The sequence below is a fragment of the Rhineura floridana genome, chromosome 2 (genome assembly GCF_030035675.1).
Source record: "Rhineura floridana isolate rRhiFlo1 chromosome 2, rRhiFlo1.hap2, whole genome shotgun sequence".
NCBI lineage: Eukaryota > Metazoa > Chordata > Lepidosauria > Squamata > Rhineuridae > Rhineura > Rhineura floridana.
The window spans coordinates 65,116,697-65,132,670 of record NC_084481.1 but is presented as its reverse complement, the minus strand read 5'-3'; the positions used below and the strand labels follow the sequence as shown (position 1 = coordinate 65,132,670).

The 15,974-nt window shown below is 41.3% G+C and overlaps 1 protein-coding gene across 11 annotated transcripts in view; it reads right to left on the bottom strand.

The window, feature by feature from the left end:
- Nucleotides 1-15,974, bottom strand: part of GTDC1 (glycosyltransferase like domain containing 1) — a 357,779-nt gene that overhangs the window by 30,261 nt on the left and 311,544 nt on the right. For all 11 annotated transcript variants that reach the window (XM_061608859.1, XM_061608857.1, XM_061608866.1 and 8 more), the window contains one exon: nt 7,738-7,847. In XM_061608859.1, coding sequence (XP_061464843.1) covers nt 7,738-7,847 — 110 coding nt within the window. The remainder of the gene's footprint in view (nt 1-7,737; nt 7,848-15,974) is intronic.

Below are 15,974 nucleotides of genomic sequence, written 5' to 3'. Positions count from 1 at the left end.
TATTCCCCATATATTTAGAGAATTCACAAGTGTTATGTACTTTTTGCACAGTACACCAGTGGCGGCTGGTGGCTCCATGTCACTAGGGCAGTGGAATCCACTCCTTGAAAGTTTGGACTAAAACCCAAAGTGGATTCCATTGCCCCACTGACATGGAGCCACCAGCCGCTGCCGTGCACAAGTGAAGCTGGGGGCAACTCCCAGCACTAAGGAGCCATGACAGATGATGAAGCTCATGAGTAATTGACCTTGAGAGATGAGAAGGATTCTTGAGACATCCATCTCTTCAGGGATGTTCAGACGCATCTGGTTGCTTCCCTGCATTTCAACAAAAGTCTAGTGGGAAATAGTAGTAATCCCTAGGTCCGATTCAGAATCAGTTTAGTATTTACAAGCACTCTCAGAGCTCTCAGAACAAGCTTCATTAAAAAATAACACTTCTGTGGAGATGAGGGAGCACCATTGCAGGGACAGGCCCATGGTCAGACTGCCAGCAATGTGCCCTGTGTCTTGCCGGTTATGCTCCCATTCACTTCTAGCCATCCAAAACTGGCACAAGTGAGCTTTGCATAGTTTATTGCTTATTTAACCTGCCAGCTGAGCACCCAGTCTCTGGTCTGTCAAGCGTCAGCCCATCTTCATTTGTCCTGTAAGGTATCTGCTTGCAGGTAAGAGAGTTTGGGGGCTAACTGCAGTGAGTGGACTTGATTGCCAGCTAGGGAATACAGTGGGGTGTGGGTGTGATCCAGAGCCTGCCTTAGTTTTAAGTACAGGTTCTGCTGTGGGCGGTGGGGTCAACATCAAAGGGGATCTCCCATTTGGCTCATCACTTTTGGGAGATTCACGGGCAGGGGCAGCTTCCCCTGGTCAGTCAGCATATGGAATTGTAGGCCAGACACTGTAGGAGACCATACAGTTTGTTATGTTTACTGTAATGATATTTTAGGAATTTTATTTATTTCGTATATGTTTTATGCATACTCACATTTTATATATTGGAGAAATTATTTACAAATTTTATACTCGTACCCCATTTTCTGTTTCCATCCAGTGGTACCACTATCTTTCCCCAAACAGTGTGGAAAGTGCCTACTACTGGGCCTTAGTGTATTACCTATTTTCTCCCAGCTATATATAGTGATATTGGATGATGGTGCTAGGACCTGTCTGGGTGAGTAGGGTTATCAACCACCATGTTGCCCAGTAGCACCCCTGACTGAACTGGTTGAGGTAGTCTCTGACGTAGTGTTGATGAGAGTCATAGGTGACTTCAGCATCCATGCAAAGGCTGCTATTGGTCAGCTCAGGGCTTCACAGCCTCCATGACAACCAAATAGTCATCAGTCCAACACAGTGGGCAGGACACACCCTTGATGTAGTCTTTATCCCGATTGATATAAGGGATGGTTCAAAGGTAAGGAGGTAGAATGCACTCCGTTTTCATGGTCAGATCATCCTCTAGAGAAGTTTGGATTGGTAGCAGCAATTTGTGAGGGTGGTAGGCCCATTTGGATGGCCTCCCCACTGATGGAACTTGATATGTTCCTGAATGCTCTGGGAGATTTTCCATTGGAGAAAGCTGATGATCCTGTTGAAGCCCTAGTCTCACTATGGAATGGTAACATGAAATGGGCAGTTGACATGATCACTCCTGAGTGTCCTCTCCTACACTGTGGAGTCTGAGTGGCTCCTTGGTATTCTGGGAAGCTGCAAGCTATGAACCAAGCCAGACGAAGACTAGAGCACAAGTGGTGCAAATCTTGCTCCAAAGATGACTGAACGCTGGTTAGTGTACACAATCATGCTAACTTGTGGTGGTGCAGGCTGCAAAGAAGGCTTATTTTGCAGCTTGCAATGCAACATCTAGTAGGTAGCCAGTGGAGTTATTTCAGATGGTCCACAGGTCACTAACTTCCACTGTGGGGGAGGGACCACTGGATCATTCAAGGACCCACTATGCCCCACTGTGGCTGGCTACAAATTTTGAGGGTAAAGTTGCTCAACGTTTGACTGACCTTGACTCTACAGTGCTGCAGTTCCAGATGAACCACCCAGTGGCCAACAACATGTGATACCACTCTTAAAACATCTGCACTGGCTGCCCATCCACTACCATGTCAGGTTCAAGGTGCTTGTATTAATTTACAAAGCCCCGAACAGCTTAGGTCTAGGGTATCTTAGGGGCTGCCTGAGCCCTTATATCCCAGCTCGATCACTGAGATATCTGCAGAAGTGACTCTCTTCATTCCCCAGGTTGGTGAGGCTCAGTTAATATTGACATGAAATCGAGCCTTCAGTGTCATCAGTCCAGTTCTCTGGAATACTCTGCCAATAGAGATTCTGCCAGGCTTATGTAGGCAATTAAGAAGATGCCTTTTTGCAACAGTTGACTTTTGCTTTTTATTGTGTGTTAAATGTTTTTTATTTTATTGTATGGTGGTGGTTGTTTTTAACAAATAGGAGTAAATAAATAAAGCTAGCAGGGTTTGACTGGTTGGGTCCAAAGCATAGTTCATACTTCGTTGCATGAGGGAGTGGTCCCTGGTGCCTTGAAAGAGGCAGTGGTGCAGTCACTCCTAAGGAAACTGGCCCTGAACCATTTGGACTGTAGCAACTATTGACCAGTTGCAAATACTCACTTCTTGGGGAACACGGTGAAGGGAGTAGTGGTGGAGCAGCTGCAGACATTCTCGGTTGACACGGATTATTTACATCTGCTCCAGTCTGGGTTCAGGCCAGGCCATGGTACTGAATTGGCCTTGGTCACCCTGATAGATGATCTTTAAGACAGCAGGATAAGGGGAGTACAACCTTGCTCCTACTTCTCAATCTCTCTGTGACTTTTGATATCATTAATTATGGTATCCTCCTGAACCGGCTCCAGAGAATGGAAACTGGGGGCACTGTATTACAGTGGTTCTGGTCCTACCTATGGGACTGAGTTCACAAATAGCCCAGGGAGAGTGCTTTTTGGCCGCCTGGCAGTTCCATTATGTCATCACCAATGCTATTTAATACCTATATGAAGCTACTGGATCATCAGGCGTTTTGGGGAAAGGTGCCATCAGTACACTGATGACCATTAGCTCTATTTCTCATAATACCTGAATCAGGAGAGGCCGTGCGGGCCCTAGAACGGTGTCTGGACGCAATGGTGGGATGAAAAAATGGACTGCCTTCAAGTTGATGCCGATGTATGGCGACCCTATGAATAGGCTTTTCATGGTAAGCGGTATTCAGAAGGGGTTTACCATTGTCCTCCTCTGAGGCTGAGAGGCAGTGACTGGCCCAAGGACACACAGTGAGTTTCATGGCTGTGGGGGGATTCGAACCCTGGTCTCCCAGGTTGTAGTCCAACACTCTAACCACTACGCCACACTGGCTCTTAAATCCTGGCAAGATGGAGGTATTGTGGGTGAATAGTTCCTGTGTCTGAGAAATTGGTCAATTACCTGCTCTGGATGAGGTTGCACTCCCCCTGTAGGAGCAGGTATGCAGTCTGGGAGTACTCCTGGGTCCAGCTTTGTCACTGGCAGCCCTGGTAGCCTCAGTGGCTAGAAACGCCTATTGCCAGGTTCAACTGATACGATGCCTATGGCTGCTCCTGGACCAGGAGAGCTTGAGTGCAATAGTTCAGGCACTGATTATTTCAGGGTTGGATTACAGCAGTGCACTCTATGTGGGGCTTACCTTTCACCTGATCCGAAAGCTGCGGCTAGTATAGAATGCTGCAGCAAGGTTGCTGACAGGAATGAGACCCTGTCAGCATATTGCATCTTTGCTCAGAGATCTGCACTGATTGCCGACCAGGCCAAGTTCAAGGTGTTACCATTGATATATAAAGATCATAACAACTTGGAACCAGTTTACTTGTGGGATCGTCTTATCCCATATATGCTGAGTCGACTGTATTGATCTTTAGAACCGGCGATGTTACAAGCGCCATATAATAATCATTTTGCAGTTGTAAGAAATTAATCTTACAACTGCAAAACTGCACATACTTTGGAATTCCCTGCCTATTGACATCAAGCAGGCACCTTTGCTGTATTCTTTCTGGTGCCTGTTTAAAACATTTTTGTTTAGCGAAGCCTATCCAGGCATGCAGACGTTACATGTGTTTTAATCAGATTTTAGTTTATTTTAATTAGTTTTTGGATGTTTTAAATACCTGTTTTCATTTGTCTTTTATTTATAATTTTAAATGTTTTATTTGATGTTTTTGAAAACTGCTTTGAGTTTTTATTACAATCAAGCTCTTCATACATTTTGCTAAATAAATAAACCATTGGTTGCTAAGTAAAATTTGCAAGAGAAACCTCAGTCTTAACTAATTTCTTCAAAGGTCATCAAGTGAAAAAGATACTGGTTTCCCATTAGTTACTTTGTGATTTGTTTTGTAACATGTTACCTTATGTATTATTATTCATAATAAATTATACATTTAATTAAATTAAATACATTTAATTAAATTATACATTTAATTTTAACTGCGCACGTTCACTGGGCCACATTAGGGGATGCACCAAGAGTAGAACTTTCCTTCAAAATCCACAAGAATTTTAAACAGAGAATGCCGGATGAACAGATTATTATTTCACAAATAAGAAATGAAAGCGACACAGAAAATGCTAGTGGAATGTATGTATTTGCAGCTCTTGCTCTAAAGAAGGATGAAGGGATGTGTACATAGGAAACTGCCTTGCACAAAGTTCGATTGGTTCATATAGCTCAGGACTGTATACACTAACTGGCAGCAGCTCTTTGGGGTTTCAGACAGGAACCTCTCTTGGTCCCACCTGCAGATACCAGAGATTGAACTGTCACCTTCTGTGTGCAAGGCATAAGCTCTATCACTGAACCACAGCTCTACCCTATCTGTTCCTGTGTCAAAATTAGATCTGCGCAAGGAAGCAGACTTCTAGAAGCAGATCTCTTTTGGATTGGCAACCAGCAAAGGGTAAGCTAGATATGCATCAGGATGCAATTGCTGTCCATCCACATTACATTGGTTCAGTGTGCTGTGCGTTTGGCCTTGCATCTTGAGGCACTCCCTCACCACATTCTGGTGCAACAAAACATGTATACCAATGTGTAACTACAGGCTACACTGAGACATTAGTGTCTTCTGAAATCTGGAAGAATCTTCTCATCGAAACTGGGCATAGTATTAGCTCTTACGAGCATCTAGAGAACTTTTGTCGCTACACAGATGCATTTTTCACTAAGTAGATTAATATGTTACAAGTCCCTTGCTGCAATATACAAATGGTTATAACATTAAACTGGACTAATTTAATGATACTTGTAAATATAACAGGCTCTTAACTCATGGTATAAAAGTTGGGATAAACTTTTAGGGAAGCAGTGATCTTTTACTTGTTGAATCAAAGCTTTACTATTTCCACTTCTATAATACTTGAATCTAGTGTTTGTTTTTTTGCCACAAAAACAAGGAAGTCCCTCTGAATGCCCATCATTCTGACTGGCTATGGGCAACATACCACCTGTGCTCTAACAGTTCTACTACTTGTGGTCTTGTTAAACAGGAAAACTAGCTGCAGTGCCATAAACAAATGGCAGAATTCAAATGGATGGCTGAGATCCTTAGGCTAAGCAGAGTCACTTCAAACAATTATTTTTTGGACTCTGGTATGACCACCCAAGAACAAAATACATGCAATGAGGTTCTCAACTGAACAGCAGATGTGTGTGTGGGCTTAGCCACTTGCCTCTTTAAAATATGTATCAACCAGGGCCTGATTCTTTCACATACACATTTCATTTATTATTTAGGCTGTAATCATAATCCCTGACCAGCAGAGGTGGGACTTTTTGGAGCCATCTCTGCATCCACAGCCCCACTGCTTGACCCAGCAATGGGGAGAAAAAATGTTCCTTTGCTGTGCCATCTTCCAGGCTGGCACACTGAAGAGATCCAGATCAGACCTCTTGCCACCATGTGATGGCAACAGGGATGATTCAGGATACAGTGGATCCTGTACAGTCCCACCCATATCCCCAAAATGGTCCATTTTGGGGGGTTTCCACTGGCTACCACTGACAGGGATACTATCATTTGGGTGGGTGTATTGGGGTGCTCCTTGCCAATAAAGTTTCCTCATTGGTGGAAAACAATGGACAGACACCTCCACCCATCCAAGCCCCTCCCAGCACAATGAAGTCAGGGTTTGGATTGTTCTGTTATTTGTTTACTACGCTTATATAGCTGTCCTATTACTGGAGTTCTCTGCGTGGCTCATCAATTTTAGAGAAACAAGTAGCTAAAACACGTACATGATAGTTCAAAACATTTATATATGTTTTGATCTCCAAAGACAGCTACTAGATTTTATTTAGTTGTTTTTTTTAAAAAATGTGTGTGTTACTTTCCCCTTTTGAGAAGGTTACCAATTCAATAAAATAAATACTTGGAATATGGCCACATAGAAAGTCTTACTATTAAATGTTATTACTTTGCTGTGCAGATCAATGTTTTAAATGGAGTGCCACTTTTCTCCTACATCAAGTGGAAATCGAATTGCTCTTCTCAGTATCTCTTTGGTACATGCATATCTGCTGCTCAATACAAAAAAGCAACAACACCACAACAAAAACCCAGAAGCCAAAGCCAGGGCAGAGACCCAAATTATGCAATCAGCAAAGAACAGAGAGCAAAAGAGAGATCTCAGTCTTAATCAGAACAGGCAGATGAGTACCACAGGCCCAGGGCTGGTTATAAAATGTGCAGAGACATGCAATAGCAACTGATTCCAGACAACAGCAGATTCCAGAACCATGCGTCAACAGCTAGCTACATTACATATTTCATATGCATGTATGGCAGTAGTTCTATATGTACACAATCCTATGCATGTCTACTCAGAAGTAAGTCCCACTGAATTCTGTTGCTGTTGCTGCTGCTGTTGGAACACCACCTCCACCACCTTTCCCAGTGGGACTGCTGCCTGGCAGACGTGCCTCCTGCAGGACCAGGTCCCAGGTACCCAGCCAGCTGTGACTAATTTCCATCACCTGTCCCTCTTTGGAGGGATACATAAGCCGGCTGGCTGAGGTGGCCTGGGAGACCCAGTGCCTGCAGGAAGAAGGAGAACATCGCCACCCAGGGAAGGAGAGCCTGCTGTTGCTGCTGCTGTTGGAACACCACCTCCACCACCCTTCCCAGTGGGACTGCTGCCCAGCAGACATGCCTCCTGCAGGACCAGGTCCCAGGTACCCAGCCAGCTGTGACTAATTTCCATCACCTGTCCCTCTTTGGAGGGATACATAAGCCGGCTGGCTGAGGTGGCCTGGGTTTTTGTCTTTTGTTTTGTTTTTGTTTTCTTTTGGGTGCCATTGGTTTTAGCTATGGGTGGGTTCGGTTTTGTTTTATATTGTAGTTCTTGGGTTTTTATGTAGTTTGTATGTTGTATTTTACTTTATCTTGTACGCCGCCTAGAGTGGCCGCTTGTGCGGCCAGATAGGTGGCCTAGAAATAAAATTTATTATTATTATTATTATTAATTCAATGGTACTCTTCCCAGGTAAAGCAGCATAGGATCAAGCTATTAACAGTTCTCAACTAAAAACATAGCTGTGGACTTTTCTGTAGATTTATGTTTCATTTATCATGGCACTGTAAGTGCTCACTTTTATCAAACTGCTCACTTTGACCAAAGAAAATGTTGGAACTGTCTGTTGCGTTATCTATAAATGTAGAATTTAAAAAAGAAATACCTGGAACATCAGTGAAGGTCTCTCCAAGGACAGACACATGAAAACTTAGGTCCATCTCTTTCATTTCCAGCAGTACTTTGAAGAAACTTTCGGGATCCTTATCGTGTTCCCTTGAAGAAAAACAAAGTGCACCTTGACTTTTGGACTATTTGTAGAGAACATTGTATTTATCAGACCAGCATTTGCACTATATTCTAGGTCTATTACAGAAGGTCAGACTTCAAGACGCTCTCAGGCTGCAATTTTTATCACTCTTACTTGGAAGTAAGTTTCTCTGAAGCTAATGAGACATACTTCCACATAAAGTTGTTTCTTAGAACTTTTCCATAACATGTTATAGAGATAAACTCTCTTTCAGATATCCTAGTTGTTGTTTTGAAAACCCTAGTTAAACTTTCATCCAAACCGGCTCACAGTATAAACCACTCATATCAGAGGAAACCTTTGCGGAGATCTCAACAAGTAATGATTCTTGGGGATGAAGAGAAGCAAAAGTTTTGGCAGTGAGTGGAATGCATTTAACACTAGGCTTTAACCCACCTGGTTGCTAGGGGAACATGGTTGTCCCCTCAATGTCTGCTATGAGGCTGCGGGCATATAGAGTAGGCAGTGATAGCATTAACTCCCTCACGAGCTGAAGCTGTGCTATGTTTATCTTGCATGTGGTTCAACTTCAGAATCACTGCGAAGCCCTGGAAATGCTTCAACCTGGACCAGGGCATGGTTCTAGCCCAAACTCAATCTGGAGCAAGATTTCATCCATGCCTAATGATTTGGGTCTTCAGATGACTCACTTTCAGAATGACCAGGAAGTAACAACTTTTGACACAGAGCATAGTCAGGTATCATTCTGCCGCTTGTTATATACTCGTTTGTCCAGTGAAAAACAAACCTTGCAAAATTACTGCAAAAGCAGTAAACTACTAAAGCTCAGTCCTAAACATTTCACCAATGTTCTCCCTCTATAACAGGCTGCAATCCTATTACATTGACTAAGTCCCACTGGGTGGTATTCAACACTAGTCCTACTCAGGGTAGACCCATTGAAGTTAATGGCATGAGTAACTTGGGTTCATTAATTTCAGTGGGTCTGCTCTAAGTAGGACTTAGCTGAATACAACCCACTGAGTTTTTTCCAAGCACGTGTGCCTAGGATGAGGTTGCACGGCTCCTTAATTCCAGCAGGCTCATGCTTTGTGATTTGCTGGTGGTATAGCTTTTCACACATTCCAACATGAGGATGTTTAAGATGGGTTGGTCCTTAGGACTAGTCCTTAGGCAGCTAATATTTTTCTCTATTATAATAGAAATTGCTTACAATGATTCAGCACCCCTAACATTCACAAGCTACATACCAAATGTGATGGCCTTGAGATTGATCCCTGTCTGCCTAAATGGCAGAAGGGACACTTGGAAAATCAGACTGGGTGGCATGATCCAAATGAGAATATTGCAAGGACTGTTAGTGCTAATTGGTACCTCTTCGCTGCAGTACCTCCTTCTCTCTCCCTCTCTCCCTTCCCCCACCCTTTCTGGTTTAGCACTACAACCATAAATCAACTGTGTGGGAAGGTCCCATCTGGACAAAACCTAAACAATGTTGAAAATGAGTATCATTTCCCACCATTTGGCTACTTACATTAAATAGTAGAATGAGCGATTATTCACTTGAAGGTGTATTTGCCTTGTGATCTAACTGCTCTGCTTTAAATCACTGTTCGTTGCCCAGAAGTAAACCAGATGCCCTTCAAGCAATTTAGTTTAGGAACTTCTGCTGTTGTTATCCTCCAGTTACAGGAAATAATGACAGTCTAGTGGTAGAAATTGGTGCATTGTCCCTATAGACTAATTATGAAGAATGAATGTGCAGGTTTATCTCATAACTATCAGAAGTATTAATAATTATATCACTTGAGAAATCTCACGCTAAATGACATCTGTAACTCTGCATGTGTTAATTTCTAATTCAGTCAATATTTTTGGTTATCTGATGTCAAACAAAGATCTCCTAATTAAACATTACTTTCCCAGGCTTTCAAATCTTCAGAAGCTGTAAAGTCTAAAGAATTGGATTTCTATAAAAAGATATACAGAATTAACATTAACAAGTTCTACATCTTCTAGCTTGTGTGCATTTGTAGCAACAAAAAGTACAATAGGAAGGCCTTGCGATATGCCTCGCAACTGAACACCATGAACATTCTTTAGAATTGTTCCAAACACACACACACAGAGGACATGACTACTGAGAATTCAACAACTTTTTAAGTGCCAAGAGACAGGACTAGAATACCCACAATGTATTTGTATTTATATGTGATGTTCCCAAATGTGATATTCTGGGAACCAAAATTCAGTGTCACTTTGGGTATTGAGCGCTGTTGTAGAGTGATGATTAAGAGAATGTGAAGCAAGAAGCCTCCAACACAACATTCACTAGGTAGCCCTTGTCAAGCAAGCAAAGGAAGGGGAATCTATCATCCTCCAGATGCTGTTGGACTGCAACTCCCATCATCCCGGACCATTGGCTAGGATGGCTGGGGTTGACAGGAATTGGAGTCCATCATCATCTGGAGTGCCACAAGTTCTCCATGCCTGCTCGGAGCCAATATTGACCCCATTAATGGATCGTTGCACAGATTCCATGACATATTTGCAGCTCTTTGGACACTCTAAAAGTGATATAGAAATGTGAAGTATCATTATCATGAGTTAAAATAAGCATCTATTTCAAAACTTTACATTGTATTTGGTAAGATTTCAAAAAGGAACAGTTGCTTTGGTTTCGGGCACTTTATCTTTATGAAGTAAGATGACAAAGAGGAAACTATTCACAGAAAAAAGAAAGTTCAAAGGGATGCAAAATGTAGTCAGGTTTCAGATATTTTACAAAAAGTCAGAAGAGTAGGGTAGGGGACAAGACAAATTTTTAGAAGAGTACCCATGCTATAGAAGCACACACAGTCAGGACCACAGAGACGAACATTTTAACCAGCTCAATTTTTCTCCATCCGATTTTACAGCCCATTCCTAACCATATTTATTTGGAAGACAGCCTGTGTGGCGTAGTGGTTAGAGTGTTGGGCTATGACCTGGGAGACGAGGGTTCGAATCCCCACACAGCCATAAAGCTCCCTGGGTGACCTTGGACCAGTCACTGCCTCTCAGCTTCAGAGGAAGGCGATGGTAAACCGCCTCTGAATACCCCTTACCATGAAAACCCTATTCATAGTCGGAATTGACTTGAGGAAGTGCATTTCCATTTTTTAAGCCCTATACATTTTAGGGATTCCCTCATAAGTACACATAGGGCTGCAGTCTTTGTAATCAGAGGGGGCAGGGAAGCATTTCCCTACCCTCGCTTTTCACTAAATGAAGTCTCTTAGGACACATCATGACACAATATAATTTCATACATAACTGACACGTGTGCAGATCTCTAAAGGTCTTGTGTATGGTGAAAGGGTTATAAATAGGCTGAGCTAAGAGCAATATTTAAAAGGTCAATCTTAATCTTCTTAAAACATTTAACAAAGAAGCTTTCTAGTATTTTACTGCTACAGAGAATTCAAAATGGGGAGGTGGTGAGGGGGAAGAGGAAGGCTTAATACTGTTTTTCAAATATGTAGTGCCCAATCAATGCACCTTTCTAAGCATCAATAAATAAAGGAGGAAAACCTCCCTTTCAGGTAGCAAAGTATTGGTCTCCAGCTGATAAGGAAACAGTATTCAAACATACATACAGCTCATCAAAATCAAGGGGGTGGGAGGGAAATGTCTGATCTTTTCACTCATCATCACAGCGTTTGTTTCCAGTGGTGACAAAGGAAGCAAAGGTGACAGAGAAAAGTCCTGCTTCTTACCCTAAAGTGAAACACCAATGCTTGCTTATATAATTTGAGAAAAGAGTTAACATAATAAGGGAAAGATCACCCTGATGTGTCCAGGAAGATGGGTGCTGTTAAACTCGTATTGTGAAGGTTCCAATTACATATTATTAATAAGGATACAAATTATACATATATTAAGTTTTACTTAATTGTTACCCACGCTGGAACTGTTTTCTGCAATGAAAAACAGGACAGAGATATTTTAAACACACACACAAAATTGATATTTCTAATCTGTGGCAAAGTTCATCAGTGACCATAGCCATAAAGAGGCACAAGGGAGAGAATCTGGGTTGCAAAATTACCAAGACATATGAGTGATAAATTTAAGCATTTAAAAGAGAAAGGATACAAAAGAATTCTGTTGGCAATTGGGAGACAAACAGCGCTTAAAGGCTATAAAAGGTAAAGTTTTGAAACCAGATTAATTTTATTATGAGAGAAGTGCTGTGTGTGAGAGAGAATAAGAGAATGAACATACCCTCCAACTGATGGGAGGGACAGCTATGTTTTTCAGTGCCTTGTTGAAGGGAAAACCCCACTGTCTCATCTTCCCCATTTTGAAGCAGCTGTTTTCACCCCCTCCACCATACCTGTCTACGGGAACTAAAGCTGAAGCCCATTGTTGGCACCAGTCATGAACTGGTATATTATTGTTTTATTAAGAGCCCACAAAGCAGTGTACAAAAATTTTAAATTTAAAAATACAACTGAAAACATAGCAATAACTACAAAGCAAGAAAAATCAATAGATTGTACAGCCACAAAAGTGGCTGCATACTATAGCCAGCATGGGTTTTTTTGCATTCAGCAATGTTAAATTGAAAATACCCCCCATGCTTCCCATAAGCTCATTTCAAAACAAACCGTTACAAAACCTAGAGTCCTAAACTCAGAAATGCTTGCTTAAGAACCCTCTAGGTTTTTGTGGCAATACACAAAACAGTAAGAGAGAACTGAGTTCAAAGTGTAAAAAGAGAGGGGGGGGGGAACCAGAACCCTGTTGGACTTTTTTCTGTCAGTATTCTCATAATTTGTTAAATTAATTAAAAATCAGCCATGTTCACAAAATACCTGTAATCCTATTACTGACCTTGCCCCATACTCTGACTTTCATCTTCTGCAGTTTAAAAGTTAAAAAGATGCCTGGCCAATTTTTAATTAATTTAAGAAATTTAGCACTGGAATCAATGATAAACCTGGACATGCTCAGTAAGCACCAACTGCCCGTGTTCTAAAAGCCAGAGTCACAGTTGCTTGGCCTGGCTAATCAGGGGGCTACACCCACGTCAAACATTTATTTCTCTATAGACAGTCATGGCTTACCCCTAAGAATCCTGGGAAGTGTAGTTTGTGAAGGGTGCTGAGAGGAGACTCCTATTGGACTGTGAAAGACCAACCCAAATTGTGTTTGCATTTTTACAAATTTGTAGGGCAGTCCAATATCTCAGAGAAGAGGTCAGATCTCCTGTTCCCCTGGTGCATTCACTATAGCTGCCCAATCTACCTGCTTTTTAAAGTTTGATAGAAATATCTGTTGGCTATAGGTATGTTCTTAAACCGCAAGGTTTTTTGCCTATTAGTGAACAGTCATAATATCAAGAATCAAAATCAAGAACAGTGAATAAGTGAAAGCAAAAGAAAACCCCAAACCCAATAAGTAAGGGGGGAATCATTACAGAGAGCCTGATAGAAAATAACTTCCTTATTTATTGGAAAGATGAAAGGGAGGGTGCCAAATATGCCTATAGCCTAGGCATCATCAGAAAGAAGGCCCTTTCCTGCCTATCCATCAACCTCAACCAAGAATGGCAGGAAATGGAGAAGAAATCATTGTGACAATTTCAATAGGCATGCAATATCATTCAGTGACCCTTCAAATACTCTGGTCCCAAGTCATTTAGGGCTTTAAAGGCAAAATTTACCTGAAGGTAACCTGAAAGGTTACCTGAAAGATGGACTTTTCTATTGCCTGGTACGGGCATTGACAGCAACAAATAGAGCCTAATGATTATTGACTGTACCTCTATACTGCTTAATGATTATTGGTGAGACTGGGGTGGACTTTTTCACTGGTGGCACCAGCGATATAGAATGCACTCTCTGATGAAATACGAGAGGTCCCATCTGAATTGACATTCTGCCAGCTTTTGAAGACATACCTGTTTACACAGGCATTCCCTTGATCTCTCAACCTGTTTAATTACTATGTTTTATTGGGATTGTTTTATTGCATATTTTGATTTGTTTCTTGCCAACACATTTTTTGAGCAACCAAAAAGATGACTGTACACATGGACATCACCAGATGGTCAATATAGGAATCAAATTGATTATATAATTGGAAACAGAAGATGGAGAAGTTCCATACTTTCTGCAAAAACAAGACCAGGAGCAGACTGCGGTACAGATCATGAACTGATCATATCGAAAATCAGAGTAAAGCTAAAGAAGAACAACAAAGCAATCATAATGCCAAAATACAATTTAAATAACATCCCAGAAGAATATAAAGGTCAAATAAGGAACAGATTTGAGACTTTAAACTTAGTTGACAGAGAACCAGAAGAACTATGGACTGAAGTCAGAGACATTATCAGGGAAGAATGCAAAAAGACAATACCTCTAGTTAAAAAGAGAGAAAGACCTCAATGGATGACTTTAGAAACTCTTAAAATGGTTAAAGAGAGAAGGAAAGCAAAAGCAAAAGGAGATAGAAACACGGTCAGAACCCTAAATGCAACTGTACAATGACTAGTACATAGGGACAAAGAAAACTATTACAATAGTTATTGTATAGAAATAGAAAAGGACAACAAAATGGAGAGAACATGAGCCCTATTCCAAAAGATTAGAGAAATGAAAGGGAAATTTAAACCACGAGTAGGGATGTTGAATAATCAACAGGAGAACACACTGACTGGCCGAGATGAAATAAAAGGAAGATGGAAGCAATACACTGAAGAACTCTATAAAAGAGATGCAAGGATGACAGATTCATTTACAGAGGAACCATATGATGAAGAACCAGAAATTTTAGAATGTGAGGTGAAAGCTGCTCTTAAAATACTTGGAAGAAACAAATCACCAGGAACAGATGGCACACCAATAGAGTTGCTACAAGCTACTGAGACTGAATCTGTCCAAATTTTGACAAAAACTTGTCAACAAATATGGAAAACGAAACAATGGCCCACAGACTGGAAGCGTTCAATATATATCCCAATTCCAAAGAAAGGGGATCCCAGAGAATGTGGTAATTATCGAACTATTGCCTTAATATCCCATGCAAGTAAAGTAATGCTCAAGATTCTACAACAAAGGCTATTACCATACATGGACCAAGAAATGCCAGACATCCAAGCTGGATTTAGAAAGGGAAGATGCACCAGAGATCATATTGCAAACATACATTGGAAGATGGAACGGAGCAAGGAATTTCAGAATAAAATCACCCTGTGCTTTATAGACTACAGCAAAGCCTTTGACTGTGTAGATCATGAAAAACTATGGAATGCTTTAAAAGAAATGGGGGTGCCACAGCATCTGATTGTCCTGATGCGCAACCTATACTCTGGACAAGAGGCTACTGTAACGACAGAATATGGAGAAACCGACTGGTTCCCAACCGGAAAGGGGATGAGACAGGGGTGTATTTTATCACCCTATTTGTTTAATCTGTAAGCAGAACATATCATATGGAAAGCAGGATTGGACCAAGATGCAGGAGGTGTGAAAATTGGAGACAGAAACATCAATTTAAGATATGCAGATGATACCATACTCTTAGCAGAAACCAGTAATGATTTGAAACGAATGCTGATGAAAGTTAAAGAGGAAAGCACAAAAGCAGGACTACAGCTGAATGTCATAAAGACGAAAGTAATGACAACAGAAGATTTATGTAACTTTAAAGTTGATAATGAGGACATTGAACTTGTCAAGGATTATGAATACGTCGGCACAGTCCTTAATCAAAATGGAGACAATAGTCAAGAAATCAGAAGAAGGCTAGGACTGGGTAGGGCAGCTGTGAGAGAACTAGAAAAGGTCCTCAAATGTAATGATGTATCACTGAACACCAAACTCAGGATCATTCAGACCATGGTATTCCCGATCTCTATGTATGGATGTGAAAGTTGGACAGTGAAAAAGGCAGATAACAGAAAAATCAACTCATTTGAAATGTGGTGCTGGAGGAGAATTTTGTGCATACCATGGACTGCGAAAAAGACAAATAATTGGGTGTTAGATCAAATTAAACCAGAACTGTCACTAGAAGCTAAAATGATGAAACTGAGGTTATCATACTTTGGACACATCATGAGAAGACATGATTCATTAGAA